Source organism: Mesocricetus auratus, unplaced genomic scaffold (genome assembly GCF_017639785.1).
Source record: "Mesocricetus auratus isolate SY011 unplaced genomic scaffold, BCM_Maur_2.0 Super-Scaffold_15014, whole genome shotgun sequence".
Lineage (NCBI taxonomy): Eukaryota > Metazoa > Chordata > Mammalia > Rodentia > Cricetidae > Mesocricetus > Mesocricetus auratus.
The window spans coordinates 31,838,494-31,855,261 of NW_024429186.1; the positions used below are offsets into that span (position 1 = coordinate 31,838,494).

At 44.1% G+C, this 16,768-nt stretch overlaps 1 protein-coding gene across 2 annotated transcripts in view; it reads left to right on the forward strand.

The window, feature by feature from the left end:
• Nek9 (NIMA related kinase 9) overlaps positions 1-16,433 on the forward strand; it is a 37,224-nt gene extending 20,791 nt beyond the window's left edge. For both annotated transcript variants that reach the window (XM_040742742.1, XM_040742743.1), the window contains 9 exons: positions 727-882; positions 2,393-2,501; positions 3,659-3,820; positions 5,292-5,462; positions 6,572-6,631; positions 8,578-8,801; positions 10,246-10,407; positions 12,265-12,471; positions 14,000-16,433. In XM_040742742.1, the coding sequence (XP_040598676.1) occupies positions 727-882; positions 2,393-2,501; positions 3,659-3,820; positions 5,292-5,462; positions 6,572-6,631; positions 8,578-8,801; positions 10,246-10,407; positions 12,265-12,471; positions 14,000-14,122 (1,374 nt within the window). In that variant the 3' untranslated portion in view covers positions 14,123-16,433. The remainder of the gene's footprint in view (positions 1-726; positions 883-2,392; positions 2,502-3,658; positions 3,821-5,291; positions 5,463-6,571; positions 6,632-8,577; positions 8,802-10,245; positions 10,408-12,264; positions 12,472-13,999) is intronic.
• The last annotated feature ends 335 nt before the right edge of the window (positions 16,434-16,768 follow it).

Sequence of the window (16,768 nt, forward strand, 5' to 3'; positions counted from 1 at the left end):
TAGAGGCTGTGCGGTAGGAGATATATCCAATTACTGTCAGGACTGCCAGAGCTGGCATTATAAGAGGCTCCTAGGTCCTGGGTCAGCTGAGGGACAAGCACAGTCACACCTCTCTTACATGCCCTAGGCCCCAGGCTTACCTGACACGGGAATGTTAACTATTGTACCATTTATGGTTGCCAATTGTTATTTGTTTTCTGAGGATTAAATGGTGCACATAGAGACTGTCTTTAGATTAACAATCATTCCTCTTGTGAAAAGAAAGAGGCTCAAGGTTTAACACATATCCATGACCCCATCTGACACCCTTCATTCTCTAACCCTGTCTTATAAGCTGTAGAAATGCATGGAAGTCCTAGCTGCTACCTCCGTACAATGTCTAGAAGACTGAGATGTCCAGGCTGCTGTGTTTCTTCTAAAACTGTCCAGGAGCCCTCCATGTCAGAAGACAAAGCCAGCTAGAGATTGGACCCCTCTCCCAGCTGTCTGCATAGTCTCCCCTCTGCAAAAACCTTCTCCAAAGAAGTAGGGCCCATTCCTAAAACAGACTGACAGGGAGCGTGCATTCATTCCAACCACAGCCTTTTCCTCTGTGTTGTAAATATTGAGGCTGTGTTAGGAAGGGTGATCTCCAAGTGGGTGGGCGGCATTATGATGTAACTAGAGGGTTGTTTTCTAATATGAAGTATGTACTTGGAATTTTTTTCCAATTTGTTTTCCTTGCAGGTGGATGTTCCAAAGGCCTTAATCATTGTTGCAGTCCAGTGTGGCTGTGATGGGACCTTTCTGCTCACCCAGTCAGGCAAAGTACTGGCTTGTGGACTCAATGAGTTCAACAAACTGGGGCTGAATCAGTGCATGTCTGGGATCATCAACCATGAAGTGAGTGGCCTCTGAGATTTTAAGCACATTGACAGAATTCTGGGTAGGGATTTCTTTGTTGTTATAGGTTAGTGACTGTGGAATTTGACTTAAGAATAAAGTGATCTCACAGATCTTATGTTTAGTAAAAGAAGCCAGCCACAAAAGAGTTCCCAGTATATGATTATGTTATGTGAATGAAGTCCAGAGACAGGCTAAATGAGCATGGTGGCAGTAGTCAGAAGCTACCTCAGGGAGGGGAGGCGCAGGTCTTTGTGGGGTTTTATCTTATTGTATTTCTTTTCTTTGTCCCAGGATGGATTTTTGTTTTGTTTATTCAAGACAGGGTTTCTCTGTGTAACAGCCCTAACTGTCCTGTACTCAATCTGTAGACCAGGCTGGCCTCGAAGCAAATCCACCTGCTTCTGCTTCCCGAGTGCTGGAATTAAAGGTGTGTGCTACCACCACCCGACAGGGACAAGAATTTTGTGCCATGGAAAAGAAGCATTTCTATGTCTCTGACTTACTGCTTCTAAAACACCGACCCCACATAAACTTATCATGGATAATTACCATCTACACTTTCAGGTTGTATTAGTATCAGGGTTTTTGTCATTTCTAAAGATCAATGCTGATCCCTGCCCCTCACCATCAAATGCAAAAATACATAAACAGAGAAATCAAATAAATTTGCCATTCCCTAACTTGATAAAAAGATAGGTTAATTTGTATGTAGTGTATAAAGTCCAATCTCCTGAGAGCACATATTTAGAGTAAAAGCTGGAGAGTGCTTACCACTTGATTTTGTTGTTTGTTGTTTGTTAAAATGCAGGTTTGTTGTGAGCTTTGTTTACATGGTTTTTTTTTTTTTTTGATTTTTGGTTTTGTTGCTATAGTTGGTTTTTCTCTTTGTAATCCTGATTGTCCCAGAACTCACTAGACCAGGTTGGCCTCGAACTCAGAGATTCACCTGTCTCTGTCCTCCTGAGTGCTGGAATTGAAGGCATGAGCCACCACTGCCCTGCTACATGGGATATGAGTGTGTGTGTGTGTGTGTGTGTGTGTGTGTGTGTTTGCACATGTATGCACACACGCTTTCAGAGGAGTATGTGTAGTGAAATTTTATGAAACACTACCTTGTAGGTAAAATTAGATTACAATAACTAATTTATTTGTAAGCTAGAGAATAACTTTGCCCTGCCCTTGTTACCTAGACAGAGTATGCAAGCAACACAGATTGAGTTTTTCTGTTCTTATATCATTATCTTCTGAGATGAAGAGTTCTTGTGTGGCATGCTTTAATTCAGATGTAGATTTTGTAATCAGAAATCTCTGCTTCCTACACCAAGTTCTCCAATTCTGTGTTGAGCTTGTTTCTTATGTCCTGCTGAAGACGGGAAGCTATGTGGCACCCTCTCTTAGTAGCAGAGTTTGTGTGAAAGGCCTTTTCCATCCTCAGTCTGTTCCCCAACTCCATCACCACCATTGTTTGCTTTCATGAGTCTGTTGCTCTGTGTTTGACTTGTCTCAGGCATACCATGAAGTTCCCTATACGACCTCCTTTACCTTGGCCAAACAGTTGTCCTTTTACAAAATCCGTACCATTGCCCCAGGCAAGACTCATACAGCTGCTATTGATGGTAAGTTTTTCAGCTGTATCTCTTATGCTTCAAAGCTTGGGTTCTTTTGTGCTGTGACAAATTAGCTTTCTTAATGACATATGTATCCTTCTGACTCCCCCTAGTACTCAATATTACTTTATTAACAAACTAGGCATGCAAGTACAGATTTTTGTAAGTGATCTTTATAAATACAAAGTAAATGGGCACTTTAGTAAGAACTCCACACTTCAAACTGGAAAGATGGCTCAGTGGTTAGTAGTACTTACTTGCAAGTCTTCCAGATGACCCGAATTCTGTGTCCAGTGCCTATTTTGGACTGCTCATAACTGACTATAACTTCACCTTCAGGAGATCTGATGCCCTCACTCTATACATGTAGCATACACACAGAGAGACACATGCATATATGCATAAAGTCATAGTTTGTTTTTTAGGCAGGGTTTCTCTGTAGCCCTGACTGTCTTGGAACTTGATCTGTAGACTGGACTGGACTCAAACTTGTATATCCTCCTGCCTCTGCCTCCTGAGTGCTAGGATTAAAAGGATGCACCACCTTGCCCGGCTATAAATACCCTTAAAACAAAAACCATGTTTATCATTGGCACCTACTATAAGTATTCTAAATTAAGGCAGTACTCTTTTTCTGCATTAAAAATGCAATGTTAGGGGCCGGGCGGTGGTGGCGCACGCCTTTAATCCCAGCTCTCGGGAGGCAGAGGCAGGTGGATCTCTGTGAGTTCGAGGCCGGGCTGGACCGATAGCCTCCAAAACAATACAGAGAAACCCTGTCTCGTAAAAACCAAAAAAAAAAAAAAAAAGCAATGTTAGGGTAGCCACCCATACCTCAGTTTGATACCACGAACCTACAGGGTGAAAGGAGAGTCTTGTTCCCTAAAAGTGTCTTCTGACCTCAAGTATGGCATGTGCACCCACCCATGCACTCACAACAAATAAATCATTTGTGGGGGGTTGTTTTAATGTTGTTGGAAATACTGGAAAGGAAATGCTGTGGCCAGTTCAAGGTTCTAATTGGTCACACTGCCTAGATACCCTCACCTCAAGTCATGTGGGTAGCTTCATATTTCTGTCTTCTAGTCCATGGAGCCTGCATTGCTGTATCTCCTATGTTTCATGACCCATTCATGATTGACTGCTTATTTTTGCTTCTCTCTTAGAACGAGGCCGGCTGCTGACGTTTGGCTGTAATAAGTGTGGGCAGCTGGGTGTTGGGAATTATAAGAAGCGCCTGGGAATCAACCTGTTGGGGGGACCTCTTGGTGGGAAGCAAGTGATCAGGGTCTCCTGTGGCGATGAGTTCACCATTGCTGCCACTGATGGTGAGTCTATTTTTTTTTCAACCTTTCTAGACAGATGGCTGTTTTAATTCTTGATTAGGAAAGGGAAGTTTTGTTTAACTTGTATGTGTTTTTATGTCCAATACAGTACATTTTTTAAGGGCTAGATTTCTAGATAATGGCAAGTTAATATTGTAACCCAATTTTATTTTCATTTTAATATTTTTGGTAAAATATCTCCAGAACCGTTGAGTACTTGTGTCTGTCTTGTACAGTACTGTGTTGGTCCCAATCAGCACTGGCTGGATATGTGAGGCGAAGCACATAGGCAGTCTTCAGGTGCCGTGCTAGGAACATCCCACTCTTCCCAGGACTCAGTCCTCTTCTCCACCTCAGTACCTTGCAGCTTGTACTACCATCTCTGACCTAAAGACATTTGGTCCACAGCCCTCAACTCTGTACTTTAGATGAGTCCTGATTCATATCTGTTGTCCTGCCATGATCACTAATCAATCAGTTACCCTTCATTTCAGAGAGAGAGGAGAGGAGACACACATACACAGAGAAAGAGAGACGAGAGAGAGAGAGAGAGAGAGAGAGAGAGAGAGAGAGAGAGAGAGAGAGAGAGAGAGAGAGAGAGAGAGAGAGAGAGAGAATTGGACAAGAATCAGATTTCTAGTGTTGGCACATGAAACATCGTGAGTCTGCCCAGACCTGTTCCTCTGCAGACTTATTACGCAGCCAGCTCCATCCCGCACTGTCCATCCTGTCCATCAGGAAATGGTGCTGAGCGTCTTCGAATATGCCAACAGCGTCTTGCTATTACCAGGGCTTCAACTGGCCTCTGCTCCCGCCTTTGTTCTTTTGCAGTTGGTTCTCATCACAGCCTGGGAAGTCCTCTTAAGAGCCTCCTGCCAAGAGGCTCTCATGGCTAAGACATCAGTCAGGCTTGCATGCCCCATATGAATGACCAGGACCACTCCTGCCACTTGTCCCTCTCTTACTTTGCTCCTAGGGACCTCCTTCTTCTGTTTGTGCAGCCTTGCTCTTACTCTTACGTCTGCCTGGAAACGCCCTCGGTTCAGCTAAAGCATCAAAGAGTACTTCCCTGAGCACTTTCTCTAAAATGATGAAATGCCATCCCACTGTTACTCATATCCTTTGTTTTCCCTCCAGTCCCCGTCCTCCATAGCACTTAAGCATTATCTGTTTGGTTTTGTGTTGTCCTTCTCCCCACTGAAGTACTGCAGCAAGTACTTGGCTTTATGACCTGCCTCAGACACCTTGAGCAATACTTGCTGCTTACTTGTTTGAATGAATGAATGAATGACATAGGAACCGTGTTCATTTTACCCAGGCATCAAGAAGAGCTAGGTTCTATAGAGAAACAATCAGCTTTTCTCTCATTTGGTGCTTAGTAGGACATCTTTCTAGTTCCAAGGTGTAACAATGGGATTACCCATAGAATTGGGTAAAGAGTGCTCTATTAACCTGCTGTTTAATTTTTTTCTAGATAATCACATTTTTGCCTGGGGAAATGGTGGCAACGGCCGCCTGGCAATGACTCCCACCGAGAGACCACATGGCTCTGATATCTGTACCTCATGGCCTCGACCTATTTTTGGATCTTTGCATCATGTCCCAGACCTTTCTTGCCGTGGCTGGCACACCATTCTTATTGTTGGTAAGAGTTTCATATATATGGAGTTGGGATGGCTTAGACAGGATTGACTCTCACCTAAAGTACTAGTGGTGGCATTTTTGGAAACAGAAGTTCCAGAAGCAGAGGCTGCTTTTTCAAGTCTTGTGCTGGACAGAGATTCCATACAGAGCGGTAGGAACAGAACATTTTCATTTCCCAAGTTAGTCATCTGCCGCTTCTTCTCTATTGGAAGATTTTGTGTCAGGGTCTGGTAGCTCCATGCAGCCTCAAACTCAGTACTTAGTAGCCAAGAACAACCTTGAGTTCCTGACCCTTCTGCCTCCACCTCCTGAACGCAGGAATTACAGGCTTATTCCATCACCATCAGTTTGAACATCATATCATAGGATTTATTACTTCCATTTACCTAATAATGTTGTGCCTGCCTTTGCTTTAATTCTTTTTGTTGTTGTTTGTTTTGGGGTTTTTTTATTTTGTTTTTTTTCTTTTTTGGTTTTTTGGTTTTTAGAGTCAAGGTTTCTCTGTATAACAGCTCTGGCTTTGTAGACCAGGCTGGCCTCAAACTCACAGAGATCCACCTGTCTTAGCTTCCCAAGTGGTGGGATTAGGCATGTGCCACCATCACCCGGCTCAATAATTCTTTTATTTATTTATTTATTTATTTTGGTTTTACGAGACAGGGTTTCTCTGTTTGGAGGCTGTCGGTCCAGCCTGGCCTCGAATTCACAGAGATCCACCTGCCTCTGCCTCCGCCTCCCGAGTGCTGGGATTAAAGGCGTGCGCCACCAATGCCCGGCTAAAAAAAAGAAAATTTCCAAATGCTTTTTCATAAAGATAACTTTGAACTCCATGATGAAACAAACAAAAAAAAACCTTGACTTTTATGAATCTTAGTCTTGTCCCACCCTTAAGCAATTCAATCAGGGTCTCTGGGGTCAGATTTAGGTATTATTACTTTGTAGAGCCTCCATGGTGCTTCCAGTGAACTGCAAAGGTAGAGTGTTTGGTGGTAAGTACTAAGTTATTGGGAGTCAGAAATGGCAGTGACCGCCTCCTCCCTGCCCTGTCTCCCTTCACTCTTCCTGCCAGTGTCTGTATATGATGCTTACCTGCTGCATATTTTCCCCCAGAGAAAGTATTGAATTCTAAGACCATCCGTTCTAACAGCAGCGGCCTGTCCATAGGAACTGGTAAGTGGTGCTGGCCTGGTGCCAGTTTGGTCTGTGGGCTGAGAAACTGTGATTAAGAGGGGAGGTTGTATGTTGGTGAGTGCTGCTGCTCTGGCATTGTTATCAGGGTGATTGTGTCTTCTATGCCTGCATCACATGTGGGAGCAGTTAAGACACTTGCTCCACATTGTGATGTGACATTTGTGTTCCTTACCATCACATGAGCCTTTTACATTTCATGGTATTCCAGGTATGCTAGTCTTTACTAATTTACAGCAATCGTAAGGCAGAGGCAGGTGAATTTCTGTGAATTCAAGGTCAAACTGGTATATATAGCAAGTTCCAGGTCAGTCAGAGCTACATAGTGAGACCCTATCTCCAACAACCATACAAAATTTACCTTTAAAATAGGCCCTCAGAAAGAAAAGTCAGTTAAACCTTTAACTTAGGAAATCAGCCTATACCCTCTCCTAGTTTTCCAACTATAGTTTTTTTCATGATTCTCTATTACTTGAGTCCATGCCAGGAAACTAAAACTATTCCTCATTTCCTCCTTTGAGAAGTCATGTGTATATCAATGTCTCAGAATCTATCTTCTTCTTTTGTGCAAACTTAAGAGGAGTTTGACTCACTGTTGAACTTTTTATAGAAGATAGATGCCAGTGGAAGACACTGCTAGTGAATTACTTGCTAGATGTGTACTAGGATTTGGAAACCAGACATGAAAAAATTATGGTGATCATAACATAAAAATACCTTTATGTAAGCCTGGCATGGTGGCACATGATTATACACCTGGCACTGGGAAGATGTAGCAGTAAGATCAGAAGTCCAAGGCTATTCTCAGCTACATGCTAAGTTCAAGATCAGCCTGGGTGATATAAGGACACTGTCTCAAGAATAAAAATTTATGATGGGCATTGGCGGAGCACGCCTTTAATCCCAGCACTCAGGAGGCAGAGACAGGCAGATCTGAGTTCAAGACCAGCCTGGTCTACAAGAGCTAGTTCCAGGACAGCCTCCAAAGCCACAAAGAAACCCTGTCTTGAAAAAAAAAATTTACAAGCCAGGCAGTGGTGGTGCATGCCTTTAATCCCAGCACTTGAAAGGCCGAGGTAGGCAGATCTTTGTAAATTCGAATCCAGGCTGGTCTACAGAGAAAGTTCCAGGATAGCAAGGGATACACAGAGAAACCCTGTCTCAAAAAACAAAACGAAAGAATAAGTTTGGGCCTACAGGATGACTCTAAAGGCTCATGCTGCCATCCTGACAACCTGAGTTCAGTCCTGAGAAGATCCACATGGTAGGACAGATCTAACGTCTGCAGGTTGTCTACACCTCTACACGTGCCCACATGCATACACACGGTAAATTAATGTAATCACTTTTAAAAATAATGAGGAGCAGCCGGGCAGTGGTGGCGCACGCCTTTAATCCCAGCACTCGGAAGGCAGAGGCAGGCAGATCTCTGTGAGTTCAAGGCCAGCCTGGTCTCCAGAGCGAGTTCCAAGACAGTCTCCAAAACAATACAGAAAAACCCTGTCTCGAAAAACCAAAAAAATAAAATAAAATAAAATAATGAGGAGCTGGAGAGTTGTTTCATCAGTTAAGAGCACCTGTTGACTCTTACAAAGAACTGAGGTTTTAGAGAGCCCTCAAATGGCAGCTAACAACCATCTGTAACTCCAGTTACAGAGGATCTGACACCCTCTTCTGACCTCTGAGGGCAACGTATGCACATGGTACACAGACATACATGCAGGCACATAAAGTAAAACAAAACTTTTTAAAAGTTATTTATAAAATTATAAACCCTATGTAAAAACTTAACAGTTTAGTGTAAATATTTGTTTGAACATTCCACTTCATGCAACTCTAGGAACTTTTGTAGGGAGGAGTGGGTTTGTCAGATGGTCAGTCTCTACGGCATAGAAAAGCTCTTTCTTTCTGTACTACACATCTACCAGTGGTTCAGAGTTCCAGCCCAGGAGGTGGTGGAGGTGGCGTTGGTGGCGGTGGTGGCAGCGGTGAAGAGGAAGACAGTCAGCGGGAATCTGAAACTCCAGATCCAAGCGGAGGCTTCCGAGGAACAATGGAAGCAGACCGTGGAATGGATGGTTTAATCAGCCCCACAGAGGCTGTGGGGGACAGTTGTGGGGCTAGCAGCTCCTGCCCTGGCTGGCTTCGAAAGGTAATCCTTTGGGACAGATACCTCAGAGAAGTTTGTAGCAGGAGCCAGGAAGGGTTGCCAGGGTCTCTGTTTCTTGTGTCCTCCTAATTTAGACAGCAGACAAGGGTTCAGACTCCCACCTGGAAAGAAGGTACCACACAGCTAACCCTGTTTTCATTTCTAAGAAGGAAGGATATGGCATGTTTTCATACCCCGATTTTTTTTTTTAAGACAGGGTCTCAGTTTATAGCCCTTGCTGTCCTGGAACTCACAGAGATCCACTTGTCTCTGCTTCCCAAATGATGGGACTAAAGACATGCACTGCCAGTGGGCCCAGCTCCTTTATGCCTGTATTATTAAAGTGAATGTAATAAATTCATGTAACTTACCTTTTTTGTTTTTGTAACCTATCCTAAAGATTTTTCCTTCATTTTTATTAGTTCTTTGAAAATTTTGTGCATTCTCTTTTGATTATATTTTATTCATCCCTCTCCCCTGACTCTTCCCAGATCCATTCCCCCTTCCTATGAACCCAACTTTGTCCTCTCAATTTTAAGTTTGTGTTGCCCATATACTCTTAGATGTATGTCCTTCCACTGGAATCTAGTTAACCTACCAGGAGCCACATCTAAATGGTATTGAAGTATACCTGTGCAAAAATTAAGCTCACGGATTATATACTATTTATAGAAGTGAAATATTGGGCAGTAGAAATGCCTTACAATGGAAATAGTGTATTGAAGATAAGGTACAGACAGTAAAAATGTAACCCATTTTACATGAAAAGATGGACTTTCTGTCAGTAAGACCTTGTTCTTTCAGAAAATGCATTGCACAGAAGAATGTGGATAAGACAGTCTAGTGACCACTGTTGTGGTGGTTATTTGTCAGGGTGATGAGATTGCTGGGTTTTATTGGTGGTGCTGTATTCTGCTTGACTCAATCGCTAGTATGTTAAGCATGGCCAGCAAACATTTACAGCTTATGGATTTTTTTCCCACTATGTAGGCCAATCTGACTCCAAACTCACAGCCTCTGCCTCCTGGGTGCTGGGATTAAAGGCATACACCACCACACATAATGGAATTTAAATTTTTTTTTTTTACAGAAGAGGTGGTAGTGACCTGCATAGTTAAAGCCCTTCATCCAATAGGACTTAACTGGTCACGTGAGGGTAGAGAGCAGAGGAAACAGCACACCTCCAGCTCAGCCTCCTTACCAGCTAAATGGTGTGTGTAGAATTGTGTTGGGAAATGAGCCAGATGCAGCTGGTCTTGAACTTGAGTCTGAATTTTCATCACTGAAGAAAGGGTGGCAGTTTGTTTCAGGGTTAGACGATTTATGTTGTTAGCCACCACTAGAGGGTGCTGATGTCACAGCAGAATGAAAGTAAAAGCTACAAGGGAACTTGGGAGAAAGTAAATTGCTGCAAACAAACTGATGAGATTCTTTCTTGTGGACCCAGGAGCTGGAAAATGCAGAGTTCATCCCCATGCCTGACAGTCCAACTCCCCTGAGTGCTGCATTTTCAGAGTCGGAGAAGGACACCCTGCCCTATGAAGAGCTGCAAGGACTCAAAGTCGCATCTGAAGTCCCTGCAGAGCACCAGCCCCCAGTAGGAGCCTGGGTAACTGAGCTCTCTGTCTTTTACCTCAGCTAGATAGACTGCCATTGTGAGTTCTTAGGTTCTCCTGGGCCACAGCTACACTGTCTCTCTGGTAGTTCTAAGAGCCACTCTCTGCCTTCTAACACCAGAGGTTAACTTTTCCCCTCTTCCTCAGAAGTACCAAGACTGAACTGTACATTTCCAAATTAGTCTTTTTGTTGTGATTGTTTCTTTGTGAATGGAGGATGGCTTTGAACTTCTGCTACTCCTGCCTCCACCTCCCAAATGATATTACAGGCAGATGCCACACACTCAGTTATTCAGTGCTGGGATCCAGCCAGGGCGTTGTGTGTGTTAAGCTAGTACTCTACAAACAGTCACAATCCTAGCTCCCAAACTCAGTTTTCATGACACCATGACAGCGAGTTGAGCTGTGTGTATGAAGTAATGCCTGGGCCTGGCATGGTGGCACACTCCACCTTCAATTTCAGCACTCGCGAGGCAGAGGCAGGTAGAGCTCTGTTTGAAGCCAGCCTGTTCTACAGAGTGAGTTCCAGGACAGCCAGAGCTGTTATATAGAGAAACCCTGTCTCAAAAAGAAGAAAGAAAGAAAGAAAGGAATGAAGGAAGGAAGGAAGGAAAGAAAGAACAGCCTGTAGGAGCAGTGCATATACATCCAACCTGTATAGAAATGAAACTATGGTAAATCAACAACTCTAAATCAGGAGACATCTGGCTTCTAAAGAAGCCGCACAGTCATCATTTGACTTGGTGAGTTGTATAGTCCTCTTTGAGACGACAGCTCCAACATAGCACAGATGCAGGCTGAGTATCTCCTATCCAAATGTTTAGGACCCAGAAGGCTTCTAAATCTCATATTTTGCTGAATTTTGAAATATTTGCATATACGCAATGAGATATCTTAGGGCTAGGACCCAAGACTAAATGTAAATTTGTTTATGTTTCATAGAGTCCTTATAAACTTAGCTTGGAGGTCATTATTTGTCTTATTCTAGTGTACCTATTCTGAGCTACAGTCCGTCTCAGGAGCGTAGTGTGGCATTTTTCCACTCGTGATATCATATCAGTGCTCCAGCAGTTCTGGATATAGAAACATTTAGGATTTTCACATTAGGGATGCTCAACCCTAATACATAATGAATGAGTGTGCCTATATTTTAATAAAGTTTTATTTACAAAGTATGCTAGACTTAACCTGTAGGCTGTTATTTGCTGATCTGATTTTTTTTTTTCAATTTTTGCTGTTTTGGAACTTGCTCTGGCTTTGCTTTGAACTCAGAGATCTGCCTGCCTCTGCCTCCCAAGAACTGGGATTAAAGGCATACATCACTGTGACTGACAAGTGGGTTTTTTGTTTTGTTTTGTTTCTTTCCTTTTTTTTTGTTTTTTCAAGACAGGGTTTCTCTGTGTAGCCTTGACTGTCCTGGAACTAGCTCTGTGGACCAGGCTGGCTTTGATCTCAGAGATCCACCTGCCTCCAAGTACTGGGATTTTGCCTCTGACCTGCATGTTTGTTTTTTGAGTCAGGGTTTCTTTGTGTAGCTTTGGAGCCTGTCCTGGAACTCTCTGCAAACCAGCTGTCCTTGAACTGACAGAGATCCTAATGGTGCCTCTGCCTCCATTAGGCGTGCACCACCGCCCCAGCGATGAGTTTTACTGCAGCCTAATGAGGCCTAAGCACTGAGAGTTCCCTTGTCCTATTAGTAACAAGTGCAGTTGAAATCCAGGCATTTTTCTGTTTTACTTGCACCTATTCTTGTGTATATTTGTCCTCCTGTGTTGGTTAAAGTAAAAGCTATTTGCCCTGGGGAGACTCATGGCAGATCCTCCATGGCATTATCTCCTCCTTGTCCATAGCCTCCCCGGCTGAATCCTGCAGTACCGTGTGCTGGGAAAGTGTTGACCTCTCCCGCTTGTGCGTGCGGCACTCTGCAGGCCGAGGTTGAGAGGTTGCAGGCTCTGGTGTTAAAGTGTCTGGCTGAACAACAGAAGCTACAACAAGAAAACCTCCAGATTTTTACCCAACTACAAAAGCTAAACAAGAAATTGGAAGGAGGCCAGCAGGTGAGAGCATTCATGAAAAGAGTAATTGAATTTCTAAATCTGCTTTGAAGTTCACAGAAACAAAGCATAAGGTACTAAGTAGACTTAACCATTTGTAATTCCTTGTCTCTCTCTGGGTCCTGTCTCTTAATGATGTGACTTTTGTACTTAATTCCAGGAGCCTTGGACCTGCCTAGTTTGGGTGCCTGGATTTTATCATTTTTAACACCTAACTTTCATTGTTTTCTATTACTAGTTGTTTGGTTTTTCTTTTATTATGAAGATGTCCAAAATTATAATGCCAAAATTATAATGAATGCCCATTTGCCTACCATATGGGTTATTAGCATGTTACTTTATTTGGTGTATATACCTATACATACTTATATTACCATTTTGTTTATTTGTGCAGCAGTGGGGATTGAACCCAGTGTCCGACACATGGTAGGCAAATGCTCTACCACTGAACTATATCCCCAGCCTTTGCTGAACCTTTTCTTTTTTGTCTTGTTTTGTTTTTGTTTTTGTTTTCAAGACATGTTTTGGAACCTGTCCTGGAACTTGCTCGGTAGACCAGGCTGGTCCTGGGCTCACAGAGATCCACCTGCCTCTGCCTCCTGAGTGCTGGGATTAAAGGTATGCACCACTAACGCCCATCGTTACTGGACCATTTTAAAGTAGAGTCTAACACTGATGTAAGGCTGGGGAAATGGCTCAGCTCAGTAAAGCACTTGCCACATAGACATGACAGTCTGTGTTCAGTCCCCAGAACTCACAGTGTGGGAAAGAGTCAACTCCCAAGCAAGGGGTGTCCTCTTTCTTACCTGCACACTCAAAGAATGGCATGAACACACTCATGCTCTCTTCTGAACACTGAAGTTCGAATTATGGCTTTATTGCATTCAGGTTAAATAGTTTGGGAAAAACATTTTGCATATGATGCTTCTTGGTATCACTCCCTCTCAGCTCAGCTATGAGTGAGGGAAGAGTATTCCTTGGCTTTGTCTTATGTGAGTTTGGACTTCTTACTTTGTGAACAACATATGGTTGTCTTGAAACTTGAGGGAAACAATGTCCATGAAACACGTCAGAAGGTAATGTACACTCCTGAGATAAGATTGGCAGTGGTAGTAGCACGAAGATTGTTTTATCAAGGACTCAGGGGTGAGGGGGTGCTTGTTTTTGTTTTTTGAGACAGTATCTTACTGTGTATCCCTGGCTGGTCTGGAACTCACTGTGTAGATCAGGCTGGCTTCAAACTCATGGACGCAGATCCTCCTGAGTGCTGAGATTTAAGGGGTGCACTACCATTCCCAGCCATTTCACTTTTCATACTGCATCCCCAAACCTGTGGGCCTGAGCAAACCAGAGCAACTAGTTACACTCCCTTTGTAATGTAAAGATGGAAACTGTTTCCAAGACAGTGTCACCTGAGCCTTCCACAAAACCAGACAGCAAACCCTGAGAGAATATGCCATCATGAAAACATATCCTGAAGTGCCATGACCAGTAGCATCCTTGCTAACGTGCAGCTGCTTTGTCTGGACAGGTGGGGATGCATTCCAAAGGAATTCAGACAGCAAAGGAAGAGATGGAAATGGATCCGAAGCCTGACTTAGATTCGGATTCCTGGTGCCTCCTTGGAACAGACTCTTGTCGACCCAGCCTCTAGTCTCCTGAGCCCACATAGCCCTCAGGAAACTGGGACCCAAAGAACTTCACCGCACACTTACCGAGTGCAGAGAGCAGCTTTCCTGGCTTGGTTCACTTGCAGACACGGAGCGCAGGACAGAGGGAGGCTCTAAAGCACCTTCCTTGTGCATCTGGAGAGTGGCATTGCCTTTTAGATAGGCTCTAGGAGTGATATTGTTCGGAGAATGGAAGGGTTCTGTGGCCCTAGCTTGTCATCAGTGACTGCCATAGCAACAACAGCTCTGTACCTCATCTTTTGATCCCACCTTTGAAGAGGAGACACAGGACTCACCTTAATTGTGCTGGTAGCAGCTCATATCCCATTTATCATTTTCATCATTATTGGAAGCTTCCTTGGGATTTTAGCACCAGGCATTGCACCTCTGGGTGGAGGAAGGAGAAATGTAACATTGGAATGGGCCATGGCCAGGCCTGTCCTGCCCAGGGTCCTCTAGAGAGCAGTAAAGTCTCCCGTCTTCTCAGAAACCTGGAGGCCAGGGAACTTTCCTGGCCGTCAGTCTAGAGCTTGTCTTCAGGAAGTTCAGTTACTGCGTGCAGCCGTGTGCTTTGTGAAGAAAGCTTAGATTGCTTTCCCTGTGGAGGTCCTTGAAACATCGTCATGAGGAGCAGAGAAAGGGCAGGTCCCTCGTCACAATAGCACCTTCAGGCTACCGTTAGTGCAAGGTGGGACTTCCCAGCTCTGGGGGCTCCTCTAGAGAGGAGGGTCTGAGAGAATTACTCCAGCCAGCGGGTGACAGGTGCGGCTGTGGGAGAAGAGCAAGAGGGAAGATGACACTTCCTTCAGTGCCTTGCCTTGGTGTCTGAGAGCCTGAGTGGTGCCCCTGTGAAGGCTTCTTTGTACCTCTAGTGCCATGCCCCTGAGGGGTCTGACTGGCACCCCATTCTATGTCTAGTCAGTATTTTCCTCTCTGGTGTGATTTGAAGCCATATCATACCCAGTAAGTCAGTATCACCTTTTATACTTGAGTGGCCCAAAGTCAGCACCAAATACTTGGGGTCCCAAAAGCTTGACAGGTAGAACCTGCCAAGTGAGGAGATTGGCTGCAAGCTCACTTCTGCTATGTTCTTGTTGAGAGGAGCAAGCTACCTTTTCCAAAGACAGGGTGTCCTAGAAGATCCAGCCTTCTAGGCAAGCATATGATGGTTTCTCTTAAATGTGAGCCTTGTGCACCCAAGTCTAATGAATTGCTTATGTTTGGGGCACAGCAGATGCTTTGGTAAGTGCCACATCCTCCATGCTACATACAGCTAAATTAATATTGTTGCATTAAATTTCAGGAGGACCTACCTATGCAGGAGAAATTTTGTCATTTCTCTAAACTGGTGGTGCAAATGCTGGTGCCAGGAGGAAACCCCATCTCTGGGGTGGGCAACTCTGTCCAATGGGATTGTTGATGTCCCATTGTTTTCTCAATTCTGAGAAGCCTAGTACAATAGTACTGATGTAGTCACTGAAGCCTTTTCCCGGAATAAGGGGAGGCCCAATCCTGACAGAAGGTCTCAAGTTCTAGGGGTCTGGCCATTGGCTGTAAACCCTGTCAGAGAGTTTTGGTTCGTTATGTCAATGCAACTCTGGGTTTCTTCAGGACTGGCTGGCCTTTCGAGGTCCTGTATCCTTATCCAACATCTCAGCAGGCCTGAGAGGCAGGGTGTAAGGTCTTCATTCTGAGCACTGCTTCTGCTTGGAGCTGAGGGCAGGGTGTAAGGTCTTCATTCTGAGCACTGCTTCTGCTTGGAGCTGAGGGGCAGGGCATGTTGCTGCTGTAGCGTGACAGTGAGTGCGGAGGTGGGCAGGAGCCCTGGGGGTCATTCTCTAGGTGTGCATGGTGGTCGTTTTCTCTGGTATATTCCCATGGGAATCTAGGTTTGTACTAATCCAGCTGAGGACCTGAGTTCTGTGCCTTAGGATAATTTGCACTTTCCAGAATTGTGCCTAGGACAGCCATAAGGTTTTAACCCACCAAACAGCTATGCAAACAGAAAACAGTCCAAAGATGGCAGCCATGCACTGGGTTGAGGAAAACACAAGACAAAAGAAATGTCTTCAAATGGTTTTCTGTAGCTAAATCTTGGTAATTGTCCTGCTTGTCCCCTATGCAGTGCTAGGTGTTTGAGGCTTTCCGGTAGTGTTGCTTTGATTACAATATAGCCTTCGATATCCTCTGTGCCAACACTTGGCTGAAAAGCCAGCTTATTGTTAGCCAGATGCTGGAAAGGGTGAGGGTGGAATGGTGTGGCATTTCTGTTTTAAATAAACATTTAAACTCTCAGCTAGTGCTGTGCTTCAGTAACCACCTCAGTCACTGGGGACAAAACACCTGCACTCCTAGGCCTTAGGAAATCTTTGATTCTGTGAGTCTTCTACAAAGAAATGATAATGAAAAAATGTTCTTTTAACAGAAACGATGCAAGAAACGGTACCCAGAAATAACCTCTGCTGTTTTCCAATCTCATCCTTGCCAGAAAAAATCTTTTTTGCTGCGACAACTCTTTTCCTCCAAGAGTTTGTAAAAATACAGGAAGTGCAGACAGGGAAAAGAGAGACATTAAAAGAAGGGTCCTGGATGAGCAGAGTTTGTAAAATACAGGAAGTGCAGACGGGGAA